The sequence below is a fragment of the Aspergillus heteromorphus genome, assembly GCF_003184545.1.
Source record: "Aspergillus heteromorphus CBS 117.55 chromosome Unknown BO70scaffold_7, whole genome shotgun sequence".
Lineage (NCBI taxonomy): Eukaryota > Fungi > Ascomycota > Eurotiomycetes > Eurotiales > Aspergillaceae > Aspergillus > Aspergillus heteromorphus.
The window spans coordinates 448,789-469,984 of record NW_020290412.1 but is presented as its reverse complement, the minus strand read 5'-3'; the positions used below and the strand labels follow the sequence as shown (position 1 = coordinate 469,984).

The following is a 21,196-nucleotide window of genomic DNA, read 5'->3' as shown; positions in this document are numbered from 1 at the left end:
CACCAACGTGTCTTCACTGATAAGCTAGCGAGGGTGATGAACACTGAAAAGAGCTGGTCGATACGGCGGAGAGACGAAGGGCGGGCGAGTCAGATGCGAGGATTTCTCGGCCCCGGGACGGTGTGCCTTAGGCCGGCATTAGCCCCGCCTTAGGCCCGCCTTATGTGGCCTTAGGCCTGGGTTACCGGCCAGGCGCCTGAGGTTGCATCCTTGGTTCGCGGCTGGGACGTGCCGACGCCGGACTACCACCCAGTAGATCGCCGCTACTGGGCTTGGCGCCGTGCCACCTTCGCCGCCAGAGCAGCTGGTCTCTCCGGATTAGGACTAGTGAGGGCACACATTCCCCGAAGCACTTCTTCTCCATGCACCCCGCCCATCTATCGTATCGACTTGCCTACTTCTTCAGCAGCAGGGGGCAGGCGATTCCAGAAACCCAAAGCGTGCACTTCTCCTATCCACCGTATCGACCTGCCTTCCTCCCAGTACAAGCAGCTACCCTGCCATGGAGTACACGATGCTCGATCAACAAACCCTGCTCTCCGCAAATCCATCGTATCGACCTGCCTTCCTCCCAGTACAACCAGCTGCCCTGCCATAAAGTACACGATGCTCGATCAGCGAACCCTGCCCTCCGCAAATTCATCGTATCGACCTGCCTCCTCGTGCGACTGCAGTTGAAAAGATGACTGGGAGGGACCAGGAGGAGGAAAAGGAGGAGGAGGAGAAGGGGGAGTGAGGGTGATTATAAAAAAGCCATCATCTCCAGCTCTGGAAACAGCCATGTTGTCCAGTTTCGAGAACTTTATCCGCGATGAATACAAGCGCTGGGAAGATCAAAATTGCAATCGGTGAGTTTCACAAGCCACAATGATGTGTCGAGTTGCAATCTCATACCCTTCTGTGCAACTTGCAGATAGAGGGGGGACCTTCACCGATGTTTGGGCAAGCCTCCCTGGGCTTCCCGATGTTGTTCTGAAGCTACTCTCGGTAGATCCATCCAATTATGATGATGCGCCCACAGAAGGCATCAGAAGGGTTTTGTCCATTTACTACGGCAAGGAAATTCCCCGCGGCAGACCTCTCCCGAAGGGAGATCTGGAGTTCATCCGGATGGGGACAACTGTGGCAACAAACGCCCTACTGGAGCGGAAGGGTACCAGGCATGCTTTCCTGGTCACAAAGGGGTTTCGGGACTTACTCAACATTGGCTACCAATCGCGACCACGGCTCTTTGACCTGGATATCGTCAAGCCAGCGGTGTTGTACGACGAAGTCCGCGAGGTCGATGCTAGAGTAACAATAGAGGGCTTTGACGAGGATGTCGATGGACTTTCAAAGTGTAATGAGGAGATTCCTGGAGTCCTGGTGCGTGGGAGCAGCGGCGACATGGTGCGAATCTTAAAACCTCTTGACGAGGAGCAAATTCGTCACACACTGAAGGATCTTCGTGCTAGTGGAATTGACACATTAGCGGTCTGCTTCGCCCACTCTCATGTCTTCCCAGACCACGAAATCCGATTATATCAGATGGCAATGGAAGAGGGGTTTGAACATGTGTCTCTGTCATCAGCGGTCGCTGCTAATATGATCAAAATGGTGCCACGCGGGAGTTCAGCATCAGCGGATGCTTATCTCACCCCCGAGATAAAGAAGTATCTGACAGGTTTTATTCAGGGGTTTGAAGGTGGAAACCTGGATGGTGTTCGATGCGATTTTATGCAGTCAGATGGGGGGCTTGTGAGCCACGATCACTTTAGTGGCCTGCGAGGAATTCTGAGTGGACCGGCAGGTGAGAGAGGTCGAATTGCATCAGTATGACGCTCATACTAATCTAACAGGTGGCGTGGTTGGCTATGCAAATACTACATTCGATGAACAATCCCCAACTCCCGTGGTAGGCTTCGACATGGGCGGCACCTCCACAGACGTGTCGCGGTACGGCGGACACCTCGAGCATATTTTCGAGAGCACCACTGCTGGCGTAACGATTCAAAGTCCACAGCTGGATATCAATACGGTGGCCGCAGGCGGTGGGTCGATTCTGACATTGAGAAATGGCCTCTTTGCAGTTGGACCGGAGAGTGCATCGTCACATCCTGGACCAGCATGCTACCGCAAAGGGGGTCCTCTCACAGTCACGGATGCCAATCTCTTTCTCGGACGACTGATCCCAGAGTATTTCCCAAGGATCTTTGGCGAGCGGGAAGACGAGCCTTTGGATATCCAGGTTGTGAAAGAAAAGTTCCTGTCGCTGACAGAAAAGATTAATGCAGAAACAGGTGGATCGATGAGTCCGAAGGCTGTTGCGTGTGGATTTCTCGATGTCGCAAATGAAGCCATGTGCCGACCTATCCGAGCATTGACAGAGGGGAAAGGATATGACATAGGTAAGTGATAATATGTTGATTAACGATATCAGACTGACAAAGTGACGTGTAGGGAGTCATAACCTGAGCGTCCTCGGGGGTGCTGGGGGGCAACACGCTTGTGATATCGCCCGAAAGCTAGGAATATCTACTGTGATCATACACAAGTACTCGAGTATTTTGTCTGCATATGGTAAGCGGCGGTTCTATTTTGCAGCGATGGCTGGCTAAACAAGGAACTAGGCATGGCCCTTGCGGATGTGGTGCAAGAAGCTCAGGCACCCGTGAACGAGACGTATGATGATGACGCACGAAAGAGGCTGATTCAACGTCTGCTAAACTTACAAGAGAAAGTTTGGCTTCAACTCAGGGAGCAGGGAGTCTGCGAAGACAATGTTCGATACGGTCGGTATCTCAACATGAGGTACCAAGGCACCGAAACAGCCATTATGGTCCTTGAGCCTAACGACGGCGACTTCAAGGCGGAATTCAAAAGAATGCATTTGCGAGAGTTTGCGTTTTTATTTCCAGATGATAGGGCAATTATGGTGGATGACGTGCGAGTCCGTGGTATTGGCTCAAGCGGAGACCTCGAAAGATCCGATGGGCGGAAGCTGGGCGAGGAGTTGCAAAGCTCCACATTCACTGCCGTGCCTCCCAACTTGGCAAAGCAGATGGTAAGGAATGTATACTTCCAAGGCTCTGGAACATGCGCAACGCCTGTCTTCCAACTCTACGATCTTGCACCCCTTACCCTCATCGCTGGACCGGCAATAATCATCGATCAAACGCAGACTCTCGTGATTACTCCAGGTGCAGAAGCCAGAGTCTTGAGCAAACATGTTGTTATCTATATCAAGAGGAAATCAGTCGGATTCATGCAGGACACAACGATGGTAGACAACATTCATCTTTCTGTGTTTGGACACCGTTTCATGAGTATCGCGGAACAGATGGGCCGTGCTCTGCAGAAAACGGCGGTATCCCTGAATATTAAAGAGCGACTGGACTTCTCCTGTGCTCTCTTTGGTCCAGATGGTATATTCCGTCTCTGACAATCAGATCATCCGACATGAAGCTAAATTCTCACAGGGGGCCTGGTGGCAAATGCGCCCCACGTGCCAGTGCATCTGGGTTCAATGAGTTACGCAGTCAAGTATCAACATGATCTCCACAAGGGAAAGCTCATCCCCGGTGATGTCCTAGTGACCAACCATCCCGAGGCAGGTGGCACGCATCTGCCGGATATTACGGTAATCACACCGGTCTTTGAAAAGACTGGACGAGAGGTTGCTTTCTACGTGGCTTCCCGCGGACATCATACGGACATCGGCGGCTTGGGCGGCACGTCCATGCCACCCAACTCGACAGAGCTGTGGCAAGAAGGGGCTGCCATCCGGTCATTCAAGCTAATTCACATGGAGCGGTTTGACGAGGAGGGCATCACGGAAATTCTACTTCGCCCCGGGCAGTACCCGGGATGCACAGGGAGCAGACACATATCGGACAATATCTCCGACTTGAAGGCTCAGGTGGCTGCAAACAACAAGGGAATGAGTTTGGTGCAGGGCCTCATCGAAGAATACACTCTCCCTGTAGTCCAGTTATATATGAAAGCTATTCAGTCCAATGCTGAATGGGCCGTCAGGAAATACATTCGTCGCGTCCTCTCACAAATGGGGCCACATCTCACAGCGCAAGACCAGATGGACAACGGATCAGTTATAAATCTGTCTATCAACCTCTGCCCGGATGGATCCGCCATCTTTGACTTTACCGGAACCGACTGCGAGCTGCAAAGCAACATCAATGCCCCGCCGGCTATCACGCACTCCGCCATTATCTACACACTCCGCCTTCTCATTGGTAACGACATCCCACTCAACCAGGGGTGTCTTACACCAATCGAAGTGATATTACCCAAGGGAAGCTTCCTCAACCCGTCCGCTGGACCCGCGGTTTGTGCCGGAAACACCCAGACCTCGCAGCGGCTTGTGGACGTGATCCTTCGGGCCTTCCGTGCTGCCGCCGCCTCGCACGGCTGTATGAACTGCTTGGGTTTCTTTGGCGAGGGTGGCACTGACGCAGATGGCAAGAAGCTCACTGGATATGCATACGCCTTTGGGGAGACGATCTGCGGGGGCTCAGGCGCCACATCCAACCGGCCTGGAGCATCAGGAGTGCACACGCATATGACGAACACTAGAATCACTGACCCGGAGAGTCTCGAAAAGCGCTATCCGGTCATTCTGCGCGAGTTTGCCATCCGACCTGGTACGGGAGGCGATGGGACACACCGGGGGGGCGATGGTGTGGTGCGAGATATCGAGTGTCGGGCTCCACTGAGCTTCAGCGTCATCACCGAACGGCGTAGCATCGCCCCGTACGGAATGAATGGGGGTGGACCAGGCGCGCGGGGGGCTAACTACTGGGTTCGACGTGTGAAGGGTGCTGCTGATGGAGAGGAGTGGCGGTGGGTCAACATGGGAGCAAAGAATATGGTACGGATGGCAGCGGGGGATCGCTGCGTGATTCACACCCCTGGCGGAGGGGGCTGGGGGGAGTCGTATATGAGTCTCCGTGAGAAATTGTATGACGAGATTCCTTGCTATCCCCGAGCCTCGGGCAGTGTTGCTGCCTATATGATGGCGCAGGAGAGTTCTGTTTAAGCATGGGGCGGTCGACGCGCCGTGGAACTCCGGGACACGGTACCTAATATACTTTCTTATAACGATTCAAATGAAAAGAGCTATCCAATTGAAGACGAATACATTTGACAAGCGTTACGTGATCACTGCTCAGCCGTCACGATATACTAGGTCTACACGTCCATCAACCAAGATACTTGATCTTCAGCACCCAACAAAACTGCTCCTCCTTCCACGCATCTTCTGGCACATTAAACACGACACCCTGGCCACCGTCCGCAATCTCCCAGCTCACCCCAACATCACCATCATCACCACCCCGCAAAACCACGACCTCATCGCCCTCCACCACGGGCAGAGGCGCATCCACCCACACGCGGCCCGTCCCGGGGTCCTGCAGGAACAAGACATAAAACGCGTCGTCCGTCTGCGTAAACCTCACCCCGGAGTCCTGGACCTCACTCATGACAAACCAATACGAGGTATTAAACACGGCCTCGGCGTGCGCATGAATCCAGGTCCCAGCCAGCCTCAACTCCCTCTCCTCCGCCTCCACAATCGTCCCATCCGCCCTCGGTCCCACGTCCAGCAGGAAGTTTCCGTTCTTACTCGCCATGTCGACCAGATCCGAGACAATCGTCGAGGCATTCATGTAGCTCCCCGCCGCCGTGGCACGGTTATACCCATAACTGTAGGGATCCATGCCCATGTTGGACTCCCACTTGCGCAGCTGCGCCGAGCTGAACGTCGCGTACTCGGGGGTGTCAAAGTCAGCGATCTCGGCCACGCCGCAGCGCGAATTGATCGTGACCTGGCGGTTCTGGGCGCGCGCAGCGTTGAACCATTCGGCGGCGAAGGGGGCAGTCCCGTTGGCGGCGCCACAGTCACACCACATGATGTCGGTCGAGTAGTTGTGGGCCAGGATGGACATCTGGGGGACCATCAGGTCCCAGATGAAATCCTGCACCGGGATGCGTCCGGTGTAGGGCTCGTCGAGCCCCGTGTAGGGGTTGCGGGCGATGATGCCGGGCCAGCTCGTGGAGGTGGGGCTGGAGGTTTGCGCGAAGCCGTAGGGGCCGAAGTCGGGGTTGAACCATTCCGGGAGGGAGAAGTACGTCCCTCGCTTGAGGGTGGGGTGGTAGGTGGCGGCGGCGGCGAAGAGCTCGCCCACCAGGTCGCGCTGCGGTCCGTAGTGCAGGGCGGACCGGTCGGTCGTGTTCTGCGTGTCGAAGAGGGCGAACCCGTCGTGGTGTTTGGTGGTCAACACGAAGTATTTCGCCCCCGACGCCTCGATCAGGTCCACCCATGCTTTGGGGTCGAAGTTGGAGGCCGTGAAGTTTGGGAATCCGTTGTCGTAGTTCCAATCCGGCCCGAAGGTGCGCAGCCGGTAGTCGTATGTGTCGGATTTGTCGGCGATGCGGTGCGTAGTGTACCACCTGGGTGGGTTAGGGGGGGGAGAGGAACAATGAAAGGAGGGAGGGGATGGGCGTACCAGAACCATTCGGCATAGCTTTCCCATGGGGTCGAGTTGCCCCAGCCTGGCACGGAGTATGGGCCCCAGTGGATCATGATCCCGAATTTGGCGTCGTCGAACCATTGCGGGCTCTCGTGTTGGGAGAGGCTGGCGAGGTCGGAGGTCCATTCGGTGAGTCCAAGGGAGAGGTGGTGCGCGTAGGGCTGGCGCTGGATGGACAGGCCGCCGTTGTTGCTGTTCAGCACGATGGTGGCGGTTCCGTTAGCCGTGCCGTTCACGCCGATATCGACCCGTTTCTGGTCCCCCGGGCAGAGGCGTTTGATGTGTCCAGGCTCGATGGTTCGAATGCCGGACATGGCGAGGGAGATGGTCAGGCCGGACCCTGCAATGCACTCGGACCCCTGGTTGTTGACGGTCACCTCGACCACTTGGTTGCCCCTCTCGGTCCATTTCTGTGTCGGGCGGACGAACTGGACCTGTGCGGAGGAGGCGGGCGATCTCCACAGGGAGACGGAGAACACATGCAGACGGCCGGTGGTGACATTGGTGGTGACGGGCAGCGTGATGGAGCGGAGCGTCTTGCTGGGGTCGAGGGCTGCAGTGTACTCGAAGATGTGGGAGGTGTTGAAGTTGGTGTCGTTGGAAGTGTAGCGGTACGGGAAGATGATCTCACCGCGGTTGATGGTCAGGAATGCCCACCAGGGCAAGCTGCGCAGCTCCGACGTCCATGTGGAATTGTCCGAGTACGTATAGGTCACGTTGCCGGACACAGTGGACAGTTCCAGGTCTGAGGTCACCAACATCGAGGCCGAGAAGTACTGCTCGGAGGGCACAGCGATCGTTTGGCCCGCGCAGATGATGTTATCGGGCAGCGAAGGGCGATACCCGGGAAAGTCGTACACGATCCCGGTCTGCGTGGATGTGTAGGTGCCATTGATGCCGATGATGCTGGGGTCCGGGTAGGACTCGTTTAGCGCGTCAAAGGAGGTCTCTCCGGGATAGGCACCGAATGCCTGGTTGTTGAAGTACGGCGCGAGGGGGACGAATGTCACCTGGGAACTATCAGCTTGGGTGAACATATTGGATCAGACAGCATTACATTTGTAGCAGCATGGACGCCTGCTGCCAGGTACCAACCATTGAGGACTGCCAGAGGGAGGGTAGTCAGCTTCATGATGTACACACTCACTCCACCAGGGATGACCGTGTCTGGCGCACGTTGGACTGGGAGATCAGCGGGGGGGATTAAGAAGCAAAGTGAGAGATAGACATGGCCGGGGTGGCTCCGACCTCATATCTCTCTATCATATCACCCCCTCCCACGCATCAATGGCACAGTGACATCGGCGACCCGAAACCCACTTGGTGGGCGACAGTCATTGGAGGTCGGAGCAGGACGAGACGATTAAACGGCCGGCGTGCGGGGAGGCCGACAAACATGCCTGATAAGCGTCGCATCCCTGCGCGGAACAGCCGATCCTCCCGCTAACGGCCGCCTGGCGTGAGGGGGAGAACCGCCCATGGTTACATCGGCTGACGCATGGCGCATGCATGGCGAGGTGATAAGAATTCGGCATCGCCCAGCATGCTATCCCTCGCACCCATCCATCCTGTGCGTCTCAATGTGGACAATTGCATTGACCATCGCCGCTTCTCTGGCCAGCCTGCCAGTGGGCCTGGCTTTCAACAATCCCCCAGGCGTGGACATCTGGTGCGGCAAAGCTTATCGATCCAGGTACTATAGTATACTACATACAACCGACCCGAGCCCTAATCCGTGGCCGTCTGTATACTAACACCGAGTCAAGCAATGCCTCCTTCAACCCCGGGGGCTGGTTCGAGGAACCCTCCTGGTCCTCCACTCCGCTGCTGAACCTCAAAGTCCGCCCTCGCATGAGCATCTACCTTGAGAGCGATGCCACCGGCAGTCTGCTCATCGACACGACCGTGTCGCATCTCACCGGCGACCCTCTGCCCTCCCTCCCAAGCAGCGCTGCATACTCGAAACAAACCCTGCACTTGAACATCCACATCCTCACTCCCGAGGGAAGCCCAATCGCATCCATCACCAACCACACGCTCACGCTCGACTCCACCAACAACGACATCGCCCTCCCCTTCTCCTCCCTCAACCTCAGCCCCCGGCGCACCCCCTACATCGTCACCACCATCGCCTCCCTCCCCAACACCACCTTCACCACCTCCACTGAGCTCTACTACCTTCCCCAACGTACCGACGGCGGCAGCGCCACCCGCATCGACCACCTCCACGGCGGGCTATCCTACATCCGCGGCGAGAACACAACCTGGACATCCATCTTCCCCTTCACCTACTACGGTACCCCCCTCCACCCCGTCCACACCCTCCTTCCAGCTCCCCCCACCCTACTAACCCCCCCACCCCTCCCAGTCCAATGGTCCCTATACTGGGACACGACCCCGACAACGCTCGAGACCTTCAGCACGATGGGCTACAACGTAATCCACATCGTACCGACAGGCACGCTCTCCACGACGCCATTCCCCTGGACAAGCTTCAGCCCGTACCTCAGCCTAGCGGACCGGCTAGATCTGCACTTCCAATACGACGTGCTCTGGGACGCGACGAACCTCACCCGCATGATCGACCAAGTCAACCACATCCACACCCACCCATCCCTCCTGCTCTACTACACGGGCGACGAGCCAGACGGCAAGTCCGACGCGCTCAACGCGACACAGATCGCCTACGCCAAGCTGAAAGAACTCGACCCCTACCACCCCGTGTCCCTGGCGCTGAACTGCAAGAACTTCTACTACACGGACTACGCCGCGGGGGCGGATATCATCCTGAGTGACGTGTACCCGGTCGCGACGAACACCTCCTGGAGCACGGTGTACGAGACCCCGTGCAATGCGACGTACGGGTGTTGCGGATGTGATGACTGCACGGGGAGGTTCGAGGATGTCAGCGAGAGGATTGATGGGTTCAGGGCGTTCGATGAGCTGGTGGGCTGGGAGAAGACCCATTGGGGGGCGCCGCAGGCGTTTGGGAATGAGACGTTTTGGACGCGATATCCCACCCCGGAGGAGGAGGTGGTGATGGTGATGCTTAGTGTGAATCATGGCGCGATGGGGATTGTCATGTGGGACTTTCCCACGAGTGAGGGCATCAAGGAGGTTACTGGGGAGCTGAGTCGTGTGGTGGCGGGGGATGGGGAGGTGGTGGGGCTTTTGCTGGATGGGGAGAGGGACGGGTGGACGTTGGGGCGCGGGTAGATGTGGCGGTTTGGGTGGCTGGGGGCGCGAGTGGGACGGCGTTGGTCAGTGTGGTTTGTTTGGAGTATGAGGGGGTGGCGGAAGGTGTGGTTGTGCAGGTGCCTGGGGGTAGGAAGGTCAAGGAGGTGGTGAGGTCCTTGTGGGGAAGTACTGGGTGGGAGGTGGTTGGGGGGGAGTTGGTGAAGCGGGGATTGAGCGGGTTGGAAGTGGACTTTTTTATCGTGGAGTTGGAGTAGTTATACTGTGGGGGTATGGGCCTGATGGGGGTGATCTCTGTATTATGTGTTATGGGGATGGAGAGTGGTCAATTTGTGCACAGGGTGTGTGTGTGTGTGTGTGTGTGTGAAACATGTCGTGACATTATTAGGTGCAGGTTATATAGTATATGTACTTCGAGGATACCAATGATAGGCCCCTACAAGGCAAGGAGAAGACCCGCGCCTGCCAGCCCGGACAGCAGATGAATCGGCTTGCTAGTCGGCGCGACCGCCATCCCTTTGGACGACGTGCTCGTGGCCTCGGCAGAGCTACCACGCGAGGCACTCGAGCCACCTGTGGACTCGGTCGAGCCAGAAGTGGCAGTGGCCGCTTCTGTGACAGTCCGCACTCCCCCAGTCGCTGTTGCGACACCGTTACCCGTGGCAGACGAGACTGCTGACGGCACGAGGGTGGCACCGGGCACCGAGTCAGTGCCAGTCCCGATTTCCAGGATCTCATCGTCTCCTGGGTTCAGGTTGGTGTTCGCAAGAGAGATCTCGTTATTGGCCAGATCGTACACCACGTAGGCGCTGCGGAGGAATGTATCTCCCAGGAGGTTGACACCCGGTTCACTAGGCACGAGGCCAAGGACACAGTCCCCCTTGGGGAAATCAGGCTCGGTGCCATCGAAGATCAGTTGGCTCATTCCAACGGTGACGGTCGCACCAGAGAAGCTATAAGTGACGTTATAGTCCTTCTCCCTTGTGTCACAATCAATGTACGGCATTCCGTCATTTTCATCATACGTTGCACCAAGTGCTTCGTAGATCTTGGTGACAAGCGCCTCCGGGAGCTCGGTGAAAGCGCTGCCTGTGTCGAGGGAGACGGACAATGGCAGGTTTTGGGTGTAGCTGTTCGAATCGGAGTCCGTCTCCACAGACACGCCGGTGAGGGCGATAGCCAGAGACATGTATTCGCCGTAGACGGGCACGATGGGCAGTGTCTGCAGCTCGCCCTGGTATTGAGCTTTATTCACACCGCCGAAGAGGACCGAGCCGCTGGTCGCTTCGAGTCCGTTTAGCCACACACTGTAGGCAGCCGAATTGATCGCGCCGCTGTCGACGAGGGCCTGGGGAAGATTCGCGTATTCTTTGTGATCATACTCGGACTGATAGGTCGAGACCTGGTAGCCGATACCAACAATACCCTCTGGAAAAGAAACAGTCAACATTAGCGCAGATACTCCTTCATTGCATGGGGGAACCCACGAGCTGCATTGGAAGACTCTGCAATCGCGAACTGCATCTTGTCGATTGTTGCATTTCCGACAGTGAGCTTGTCAGTCACATAGGGACCATAGGCGTTGGTACCGCCTGCATAAGTGATATTTATGGAGGTGCCCACAGTCTCATAGGTGGATGAAGCGCTGTAATTGTACAGGCCATATGCATTGCACGGAGCATCACTGCCCGAGCAGAGCGATGAGTTGGCCGTGTTCACCCAGATATCACTGCTGCCGGTATCCAATGCCAGTGAGAACTTTTGTGCCGGTGTTCCGAGGGTGAGGTTAAGTAGGTAATAACTGCTTTCCTGTCAGTATCATTAGCATTATTACTACCATCAGTCCTATTGTGAAAAGGAACAACAATACCGTGTTCAAAACTGACACATCCACAATGTCCCGCTTCCGCAGCGGATGAGCAGCTTGTATACGCTCGATGGGAAAGTCCAGGACGGCGGGTACATCGCGCTTGTGAAGAGAGAGAGCGCCGATGCAGGGGAAGTAAAGCCCCGCAATAAGGGGTAGGAGTGATGAACCTCTCATCCTGTAGCAGTCAGATGCACCTGCCTCCACGAATGTCCACAGCAGTTTCCACGATGAGGTTCAAAGGCCAATGGGAGAGTCGGCTGCCGTGAATGCGAGGATCAGATCCTGAGAACTTGAATCCCAATGGGCAAGGGAGCAGGTAGCCTTTATATCTTGCTTATTGTCTGTTGTCGAAGGAATGACCTTCACCCTAAGCGCAATAGTGTGCCCATTGTGCTGACTCTAGGCGAGAACCCACCAGTCAACATTGACGCCGCGACTCAGCCCCATACCGAGTCATAGGCTAATATCAGGGACCAGCATGGGACCACTCAGACGAAGGCGACATCGTGCCCTAGCACCGGCTAGTTCCGCCTAGCCCCGACCAAGTCTCCCAATACGGCCATGCGGCCGGATGCTCCGGGCATGAATCCTCTCGTCCCTGGATCCTGATTCGACCATCTCCACCCGGTGGGATTTTGGCGAGCTTTCGCTGCCGCTTAGACTAACTCTCCTAACGCTCAGACCCTGGGAAACGGCGCTTGCTGGTCGCTGCAGTCAGGAAAATTATGCACGCTCTTGGTGTCGCCCCGCCTTCCATCTGTTGGAAAATTCTTGATCCAACTGTGCCAGTGTGTCCAGATCACCAGAGCGTCTTGTCCGTCCGGAGATTTCCACACAATCCTGGACACACCTCATGGCCAAATGAAGGTTGTAGGAGCAATTCAAGGGCAACAAGTCGGCGTGGGCATTATTACATGTGATTTGCTCATTGTGGTGTCGCGCAACGTCCACCACAACAGTTGCGACCGTCTTCAGGACTGATTCGGAGTAATGTAACCACTGGACATCAATGGCACCAGACGGATTGCGCAGGATGTCCTGGTGGATGAGGAAGAGTGCTCTGTTATGCTCATTAGTCATCGGAGTTTTTCAGCTTGGTAGGTTTCTGCCTTCGGCTGTGTTGGTTCGGAGAAAACAGCCGACATACCTTACAGCAGGGGCAATGCCACTGCAGCCATGGCCAATTTTGACCGTATCGGTGCCCATCACCATCGTGAGGAACCCTTGGAGGCACTCGTCGAGTCGTCGAAACTCCGATATTCTAGATCGATCGTCTTGAGGAAGGCGTTGCACGGCCAGAACCTGGTCAAGCAGATATACGGCTTCTGCCTGGCGTCCAAAATTACTGGGGTTTGACACGTGGATATTGGGCATGCGCAGATTTGTGTTTTGAAGGGTTAATCTATTATAAGTGTCGTCTCCGTCATCGTATAGATCACTGGGTAAAAAGGCGCCCGGGGACGGATATTCTGTTGCAGGGCGTTGCTGGTTGCCCTCGACTTCGCATAGAACAAGCCTGTCTTCCGTTAACGTGGTGTTCTTGATCGGCAGTTTACAACGATATACCTTTCCAGAATAAGAATCCCCCACCACAGGTTATATCTCTCGATTTCCTCCATGTTGGACCATCGACTCCCCGCCAAGTCCGTTTGCAGTGGGCGGCTGTGTTGTAATCCGTCCACGTACCCAATTCTAGTGCAGGTTCCCATGGTTATATGTGCCGCCTCCGGTCGCCCATTGGCATATTCGTAAGCGGCAATCAACACGCTCGCCTGAAGCAAGCGGGTGGATGTGCACATCATCGATTGCGTTTCGGCAAAAACCACTTTCACAGTCCTGTGGAGGCCTGGAGGGGTAACTGAGGCCGTTGAGGAATCATTTGACGGCTGGAGCGTAACTAGGCACATGGCGAGCAACAGGACAGAAAGGTCCGCAGGCGGAGACTCTAAACGGTCATTGTATGCACTAATCGCGGTGCAGAATAGCCTGGGAGATATGATGGGAAGCCACTTATGAAAGTTTCTGAAATAACGGTCACTGATCTCTTGTGGGGACATCCCTGCGAGCTGTATAATGCGATGTACATGATGACAGATGCGGTCAGTGGGTCTGACGGGCAGATTCTCCGGGGACGGTCCGAAAAGGGAGACCATCTGCAGCAACATCGCATTTGCACTTATTTCAGGAAACCCGGTCGTGTCTCGGTCGGTCCCTGTCGGTGGAGATTCCTCATATTGACATCGGAGGTTTCGTTTGGCGCAATAGCCACAGCTCGGCAGACCTTTGTCACAACGCTTCTTTCGAATCTTGCAAGTGGAGCACACCTGCGGCGCTCGATCCTCTACGACCTTCATGGAATTTTCTGTCTCGGGGTAGCCGGTGGCAGCTTCTTTCTTCAGGCGTTGGGTGTCAGGTGGGGATACTAGTATCTGATGCGAAGAAGACGTCACTGAACAGAGACTTTGTGGCCCGATTCTGAAAGCACCAGAAATACCTGGTGGGAAGCGTCGGCCGCCGCTAGGCAGCTTGCAACGAATGTTGTGTGGATGTTTGTCGAAGCGATCGTGACAGCGGGGAATGGCGACGCCATCACAGGATGATTACCTGCCGGTGGGGCCGGCGGCCGCCACTAGTCCCCTTTGAGCACGCCCAGGTACTATACCCTGCGGTCTTGCGGAGTCTTCTTGGATAAATCCTATATAATGCTCGTCTTCTCTTGCGCTGGTCTAATTATTTTTGCGAAAGCAGTTCTTCATTCCTTCCCTCTTCCTTCTATGCGATTTGGCTTACTACAGCTATATATATACATATACTATATACCCACAATGACCCAAAAGACGAGCGTCAGCAACGACCGTGACCCTGCCTACATAGTCAGTTTCGACAAAGGTGACCCCGACGACCCGAAGAACTTCAGCAGCTGGTACAAGGCATGCCTCACGTTCCAGATGACCATGACTGCGTTGGTCGGAGCTTTGGGGTCTTCCATCCTTGCACCAGGGCAGTCCGCCATTGCAGAATACGTCAATGTTAGCGAGGAGGTCGCAGTACTAGCAACTTCATTATACATTCTAGGTTTGTGCCTCGCCGATCCCAAAGCGGCTTATGAGCTAACTGTGGCAGGCTGGGCGGTAGGCCCAGCTCTCTGGGGCCCCGTAAGTGAGGTCTATGGGCGCAGGCTGGGCATGCTCCCCGCAGTATTCTGTCTAGGTCTCTTTAGTGTCGGGACAGCGGCGAGTAAAAACGCTGCAAGCATATTTATCACCCGGTTCATTGGCGGGGTATTTGGGTCGGCCCCCATCAGCAATGTGGGTGCTGCGTTGAGCGACCTATATAATCCCAAGGAGCGAGGAACTGCGGTGACATTCCTGGCCATGTGCATTACCGGAGGACCAACCCTGGCACCGATTATTGGCTCTGCGATTGTGACAAACCCGATGCTGGATTGGCGGTGTGAGTCTGTTCCACGGGTCCTACATATATGTATGCTAACCTTTCTAGGGCTCATGTGGATTGAAGCCATTCTCGCATTCGCAATTGCCATCATCGCGACTTTTGCCCTACGGGAAACATATGCCCCGGTGCTGTTAAAACGCAAGGCCCAGGAGACACGCAAGAAAACCAGGAATGAGAGATACTGGCATCCCCACGAGGGAGCGAGTATCACAATCGAGAACGCCGCCACGAAGCATTTTGTGCGTCCGTTGCGGTACGTGTGCGTCCTTCCCCAACTATAGCCCCATTCCTGACAGGGTCCTAGTATGTTACTCACGGAGAGCATAATGGCCTGCATCTGCTTGTACGCCTCGTTCACATATAGCCTTATCTACCTCTGCCTCCAAGTCTACCCCATTGTCTTCGAAGACGAGCGCAAATACAGCCCTGTCATCTCCTCTTTGCCCTTCCTGGGAATTCTAATCGGCGTCATGTGCGCTCTAGCTATTAACTTCGCAAACCAGGCATGGTACGCCAAAGCGATGCGCAAGAACAGCGGCAAGCCCGTCCCGGAGGCACGTCTTCCTCCAACGATCATTGGGGGCGTATTCCTCCCGCTGGGATTCTTCTGGTTTGGCTGGACAGCGGCCCCGAGATATCCTTGGATACTGCCCACTATTGCGGGGGGTAAGTCTGACAACACCGCCCGCCCACCCAAACATGCTCCTGTCTAACAGCCTTCGCGGTCAGGTTTCATCGGAGCTGGATTCAACATCATCTTCCAACAATGCCTCAACTACCTCATCGACACTTACGGACCGTGCGCGGCGAGCGCAATCGCCGCAAATACCATGCTGAGATCTCTGCTGGCGGCAGGGATTCCGTTGGCTGCGAAACCCATGTTCAATAATTTGGGCGTCGGGCCAGCTGCCAGCTTACTGGGTGGGATTGCCTGTCTGGCTCTGCCGATCCCGCTCATCTTCATGAAGTATGGTCCTGCACTCCGGAGAAAGTCCGCGTTCGCACCCGTCGATCGGACTTGATTGGTTTTCTGTTGGAACATAGAAACTGCATCACTTGGTTGGGGTATGAATATCTTGGATCGAAGGTTAATCGTTCATTGTGGATGGATACCTGTTCCCCAATCCCTGAGAGAACCCATTTGACGATCGCTTGCATATAGCGGGCTCATTCGGTTTAATTAAACTTGATTTCATTCGAGTGATGGCTGCATAGCTTGCGGTGTTCTACGTTTGGTCGACAAGAGTGATTTCATCCCGTTCGCCTGGACACTTAGTGGAGCAGACATCGGAGGCGGACTATGGCTCTGTTCTTCGAACCTACACGGAGCATAGACTTGGTTATAACATTGAGATGTGCATACATCCCTCCTCCCACTTCCCCCCTCTTCATCTCAAGCACAATGGCCTCCCTCACCTTCCCAGCCAACCCTCACGCTTCGCGACATCGCCTACCGGATCCGAACCGGCCAAGCGACCCGCATCGTCGTTCTCACGGGCGCCGGCATCTCCACCGCAGCCGGGACCCCGGACTTCCCATCCCCGCGCACTGGCCTATACGACAAACTAGCCCCGCTGAATCTTGAATCTTCCCTCCCCAGAAGCCATCTTCCACATCAGCTAGATACTTCCGGCACACGCCGGAGCCATTCTACGCGATCTCCGCCCCACACACTCACCCACGTCTTCCTGGCCCTCCTCGCGCAGAAGGACCTGCTGTCTTTCCTCATCACGCAGAATATCGATGGGCTGGAACTCGACGCGGGCGTGCCGGAAGACAGAATCCTGCAGGCGCACGGGAGCTGGAACTCCCAGCGGTGCTATCCATGCAAGGTGCCGTATCCGGATGAGCTGATGCGGGGGAAGGTGCGGGGTGGGGAGGTGCCGTATTGTGCTGTGGAGGGGTGCGGGGCGTGGTGAAGCCCGACGTGGTGTTTTTCGGGGAGGCGTTGCCCGAGGCAGTTGAGAAGGAGGAGGGGAGGGCCGTGGTGCCGATTTGATGCTGGTTTTGGCGACAAGTCTGAGGGTTGCTCCGTGCTCGGGGTTGCCGCGGTTGGTGCGTGCGGAGGTGCCCGGGGTGTTGGTGAATGGAGAGATGGTCGGAGATTTTGGGACCAGGGGGGAGGATGTGTGTTTGCTGGGGAGTTGTGATGAGGGGGAGGAGTTGGAGATGGCGTGGGCTGATGCGATCGAGAAGAGGGAGGCGAGGGGGAGGGAGATTCAGGGAAATGGCGATGCAGATGAGACACCCAGTGTGGAGGAGTCGATTCGGAAGAAGGAGGGGATGATCTCTGGGGGGGCATAAGCGCATGTTGGAGGAGCATCCGGGAGAGAAGCTGGCGTGTTTGTTGTCTCGCGAGGTATGAGCGTACGAGATGCCCGGGAAATCTATGACGTGTGTGAATGCAGACCGGAGTCCGTTGGTGCGCGCTACTGCAGTGGTGCTTTTCCTGGCAGGGTTTATTAATGTATTCGACGCCGATGCACATGTCGTGTATTGTGGGGAAGCTTAGTTCGGTTAGGGCTGAGGTAGATTTGACTTCTGGGACCAGGGATGAAACAACCATATTTTATACAATCCCTTGTACAATCCATGTCTTCTCTACTTGAACAGGTCTTGGAGGGCTGATTATTTCACTGTTCCTGTGCTCGTCAGATTGAGCAACCTCCAAGGTCCCTTGTTCGACACCGCAACGAGCGGAGCCCGAGCCGTGTCTGAGGCTACACGTGTCCACCACAGTCCAATATTCGTCCGCCAGTGCTGCCTGTTCTCCTTGCATCCCGCAGATCCTTCGACATCCACAGTCCTTGATTCTGTCGGTCCGGATCCACATTGGCTACTGACGGTGAAAGTCACCGGCCCCGGATCCGTCAATTCCTCTTGGCTATACCCATTGGAACGCGGAAGATTGTTCTTCGATCCCAGCTGCACCTGCTCCATAATTGTATCTTTCATATTGCTCGCTATTCCCCCCCTCATGGAAAAATCCGGTGTGGAAACATCCGGGCCGCATTTCATTTGTCTGTTGTCGCTCGGACCGGATTCTGGCGGTCATCTGTCGGATCATGTCCAGTGGCATTCACCCTAAGTCTCTGCCCCACCTATGCGACCGGCCTCCATGCAGAGATGAGCTCTGCCTGGGAGGTATGGCATGCTATGGAGTGAACCGGGTGGTTGTGGATTTGGGATAGATATGAGGGACCTTGGAGAACGATGGTCGCCATGGTATGTTCTCAGACTTTGCCCTATAACTATACCACCGTTGAGGTGTTTTCCTTCCCCAGCCTCTAGCTAAACATCAAAATGCTTCCAGGCAACGTTCTTTTGGCCACCGCATTGGTCATTCTCACGGTATATGGGGAGCAGAGGCGGTCTAGCGATGCTGTCAGCAGTCTCGACGAGGATTGCCTCTGTCCTATCTACACATCTCTTTCACAATATCAGTTCCTCGGTGGTAGGCCTGTCGAAGCGTCTAACCGACGGAAGGATGGCACAAGTACGTTCTACAAAAGAAGGTATTCTGAAAGCGGGAAGCTCTTGATCGATATCTGTGATAGCAGGGTGAAAGTTGCTTCAATGTATGCCAGTGCCAAAGCACGCTGTGAGGGAGGAAACCCCGTAGCCAGCGCTTCCTATTGGCGAAAGCTCTGCGGGGACAGCCTTACCCGAGGGGACCTTTCCGAGGTCGAGGCCAATGTGACGGACACACACATTTTATCCATGCGTGTTGTCGATCCGGACACCAACAATACCATGTCGACGGGAACCATAGACTCCCCAGTCCTGCTGAGCGAGACATACTACGAGCGAGCCTACAAGACCTGTGTGTGTTCCAATTCCCTCGATGTCCTGGGTAAGCTAATTTGATATCAGGTGTTCCACGAGAAAAGCCTGGACCAAGCTATCCGCTTTGGCTGGGGACTCATGGGATACTGGGGAGTTGTCCTTCTCCTCGGTACCATAGCCAAGATATCGAGTGTCTGGTCGAGACAGCGGCAAGTAACAGCCAGATATTCGGGTACTGATGTTATCGAGGGAGGCTTGTGTCCGAAGCGAAGCTTGAGTATGGTCTCCTCCGCCCTGCATGCCCTACGAACATACATCGTCATGCCTGCAAGCTTTACTCCGCTTTTACCAAATCACCAACAACTACTGTACTGGTATACGATTCCAACCCGACTAGACCTTCTTATCATCTGCGGCTTCTGGACACTTTGCATTGTCCTAGCGTGTGTGGACTTTGATGGAGACACCAGGTATGAGCAATAAGGCCATTTCCGCGCACTGTTCCTGATCTAAGCGACAGCGCATCGAGTCTGCCCCAACAAAACTGGCACTACTCTTCCGATCGCACCGGGGTTCTGGCATATGCCTGCCTACCATTCCTGTGGCTCTTCAGCGGTCGAAACAACGTTTTTCTGTGGGCGACGAACTTTAGCCAGCAGTCCTTCAGCGTCTTCCACCGCAATATTGCGTGGGCGTGCGCGATTCTCTCCGTCGTCCACTCTGTCAACTACAGCATCATTGTTGCTTACTATGGTATGTTTACTGTCTCGTCAGGCGTCGGATGCTGATACGTACAGAGAACGCATATCAAATCGCATGGACCCACAAGCCATGGTATATGGGGGTAGTGGTGAGCTTGACAGTGTCCACCAACTGGATCGTTCTAACATTCTGCAGGCGACCATTGCCATATCTGCGATGATAGTCCAATCGACAACATGGCTCCGTCGCAAATGGTACGAGGCATTCCTAACCATCCACATCGCCCTTGGCATCGTCATACTCGTTGCCCTTTTCCAGTACGTATCGACCTACCATTTTCAGGCTGCACCATCAAGCTAATTAGGACAGACACACCAAGCCCGACGGGCTAAAATGGAACGCATATCTATGGACTGTTGTCGCCATCTGGGCGTCCGATCGCATGCTCCGTTTAAGCCGAATTGCCTACTGCAACCTTGACATCCACATCAGGAAGCACTCTATCACGACGCCCCACTCTACGGTAGAGTACTGCGAGGCCAGCAATCTCATCAAACTCGAACTGACAACAACCTCATCACGACCCACCCCCAAACCCGGCCAGCATTACTTCCTCTACCAACCAATATCCTTCCGAGGGTGGGAGAACCATCCCTTCGCCCTAGGCGCTTATCTCCCTGTCTCCAAGAAAGACGAGGAAAGAGATATCCTTCGCCCGAATGAGAAAATGAAACTACTCTTCTACATCCGGCCCTACGACGGATGGACTAAATCCCTCCGCAACCGCTGCCGCTCGTCCAAACAAGCCAATACCATCCACCCCAAACTCCTCCTGGAAGGTCCGTACGGCCATCCTGCCCCGCTCCACACCTTCAACTCCATCCTCCTGATTGCCGGTGGAACCGGCATCGCAGCTATTCTCCCATACATTCTAGACCACGTCTCCCGCACAGCCGAACAGCGCACAGGCCGCACGACCCGAACAACGAGAATCCATCTCATATGGTCTTGCCGTCAGGCGAGAATCTTTTCGGATGTCTTCGACGATGACAGGCTCGATCATGTCTGGCGCAGTGATGCTCTCGTGGCCGATTTCTTTTGGACTGGGTCTGCGTTGACCGGCGATACTGTTACTGTCGATCTCGAACGCGACAGTCTCTCCGGTGATGGTGATCTCGAGGTCGGCGTTGAGAACCAGACAGGTCTGTTTCGCTCGAATCGGCGCTTTCATTCCGGTCGACCTGACGTGGGGGAAATCATTGCATCGGAAGCCCGGGATGCGCGGACGAGCTGTACGAATCTGGCAGTGCTGGCTTCCGGGCCGGCACGGATGGCGGATGATTGTCGGTTTGCCGTGTATGAGGCGATGCGCCGCGGCGGTTGGAAGGATGTTGAGTATTTTGAGGAGGCGTTTTCTTGGTGACAAGCAGCTAAACAGCTTTGCATTTCTTCTCTCTTCAAGGGCATTTTCAGCAATCATATCTTTCTTGTGAATTGCGTTGTTGGTCAAGTTATACGACTAGTTAAACTCCGCAATAGATTGCTGATGTAAAGCAAGCCACACACGTTGTGGCAATCATGATATATACTAGTTAGGGGGTCTAGGGTGTCTCAACAACACCCCCTTTCCCAAAGTGGAAACATGATACACTCGTCA

General features: G+C 55.2%; 8 protein-coding genes across 8 annotated transcripts; 4 read left to right on the top strand and 4 right to left on the bottom strand.

The window, feature by feature from the left end:
• Positions 1-418: 418 nt before the first annotated feature.
• BO70DRAFT_386083 (5-oxoprolinase) lies at positions 419-5,035 on the top strand (the record flags this gene model as incomplete). Its single annotated transcript, XM_025545792.1, has 6 exons — positions 419-848; positions 914-1,789; positions 1,839-2,387; positions 2,440-2,559; positions 2,610-3,404; positions 3,459-5,035. Exons 1-6 carry the CDS (start codon positions 812-814, stop codon positions 5,033-5,035), a joined length of 3,954 nt encoding a protein of 1,317 aa, XP_025401015.1. The 5' UTR covers positions 419-811.
• A 128-nt stretch (positions 5,036-5,163) lies between these two features.
• On the bottom strand, positions 5,164-7,662 carry BO70DRAFT_386082 (alpha-L-fucosidase; the record flags this gene model as incomplete). The annotated part of the gene is made up of 3 exons (XM_025545791.1): positions 5,164-6,450; positions 6,507-7,540; positions 7,588-7,662. The coding sequence occupies 3 exons, from the start codon at positions 7,660-7,662 to the stop codon at positions 5,199-5,201; spliced, it is 2,361 nt and encodes a 786-aa protein (XP_025401014.1). The 3' UTR covers positions 5,164-5,198.
• Positions 7,663-8,110: 448 nt separating this feature from the next.
• On the top strand, positions 8,111-9,746 carry BO70DRAFT_427783 (uncharacterized protein; the record flags this gene model as incomplete). The annotated part of the gene is made up of 3 exons (XM_025547912.1): positions 8,111-8,199; positions 8,297-8,826; positions 8,899-9,746. The coding sequence occupies 3 exons, from the start codon at positions 8,111-8,113 to the stop codon at positions 9,744-9,746; spliced, it is 1,467 nt and encodes a 488-aa protein (XP_025401013.1).
• A 368-nt stretch (positions 9,747-10,114) lies between these two features.
• BO70DRAFT_360498 (pepsin-like aspartic protease) lies at positions 10,115-11,955 on the bottom strand. The gene is made up of 3 exons (XM_025542791.1): positions 11,596-11,955; positions 11,213-11,534; positions 10,115-11,153 (listed from the first exon to the last, which is right to left on the bottom strand). Exons 1-3 carry the CDS (start codon positions 11,767-11,769, stop codon positions 10,162-10,164), a joined length of 1,488 nt encoding a protein of 495 aa, XP_025401012.1. The 5' UTR covers positions 11,770-11,955; the 3' UTR covers positions 10,115-10,161.
• A 161-nt stretch (positions 11,956-12,116) lies between these two features.
• On the bottom strand, positions 12,117-14,086 carry BO70DRAFT_386079 (Zn(II)2Cys6 transcription factor; the record flags this gene model as incomplete). The annotated part of the gene is made up of 5 exons (XM_025545790.1): positions 13,680-14,086; positions 13,162-13,637; positions 12,743-13,111; positions 12,327-12,655; positions 12,117-12,244 (listed from the first exon to the last, which is right to left on the bottom strand). Exons 1-5 carry the CDS (start codon positions 13,947-13,949, stop codon positions 12,117-12,119), a joined length of 1,572 nt encoding a protein of 523 aa, XP_025401011.1. The 5' UTR covers positions 13,950-14,086.
• A 334-nt stretch (positions 14,087-14,420) lies between these two features.
• BO70DRAFT_369835 (MFS transporter) lies at positions 14,421-16,073 on the top strand (the record flags this gene model as incomplete). The annotated part of the gene is made up of 5 exons (XM_025544706.1): positions 14,421-14,670; positions 14,719-15,048; positions 15,097-15,304; positions 15,356-15,717; positions 15,781-16,073. 5 exons carry the CDS (start codon positions 14,421-14,423, stop codon positions 16,071-16,073), a joined length of 1,443 nt encoding a protein of 480 aa, XP_025401010.1.
• A 387-nt stretch (positions 16,074-16,460) lies between these two features.
• Positions 16,461-17,463, bottom strand: BO70DRAFT_422478 (uncharacterized protein; the record flags this gene model as incomplete). Its single annotated transcript, XM_025547566.1, has 1 exon — positions 16,461-17,463. A coding segment is annotated over one exon (684 nt), but the record flags the coding sequence as incomplete, so codon positions are not given.
• An 891-nt stretch (positions 17,464-18,354) lies between these two features.
• Positions 18,355-21,067, top strand: BO70DRAFT_422474 (ferric reductase family protein; the record flags this gene model as incomplete). The annotated part of the gene is made up of 6 exons (XM_025547565.1): positions 18,355-18,876; positions 18,925-19,307; positions 19,358-19,590; positions 19,635-19,687; positions 19,735-19,856; positions 19,909-21,067. 6 exons carry the CDS (start codon positions 18,355-18,357, stop codon positions 20,960-20,962), a joined length of 2,367 nt encoding a protein of 788 aa, XP_025401008.1. The 3' UTR covers positions 20,963-21,067.
• Between the last annotated feature and the right edge of the window lie 129 nt (positions 21,068-21,196).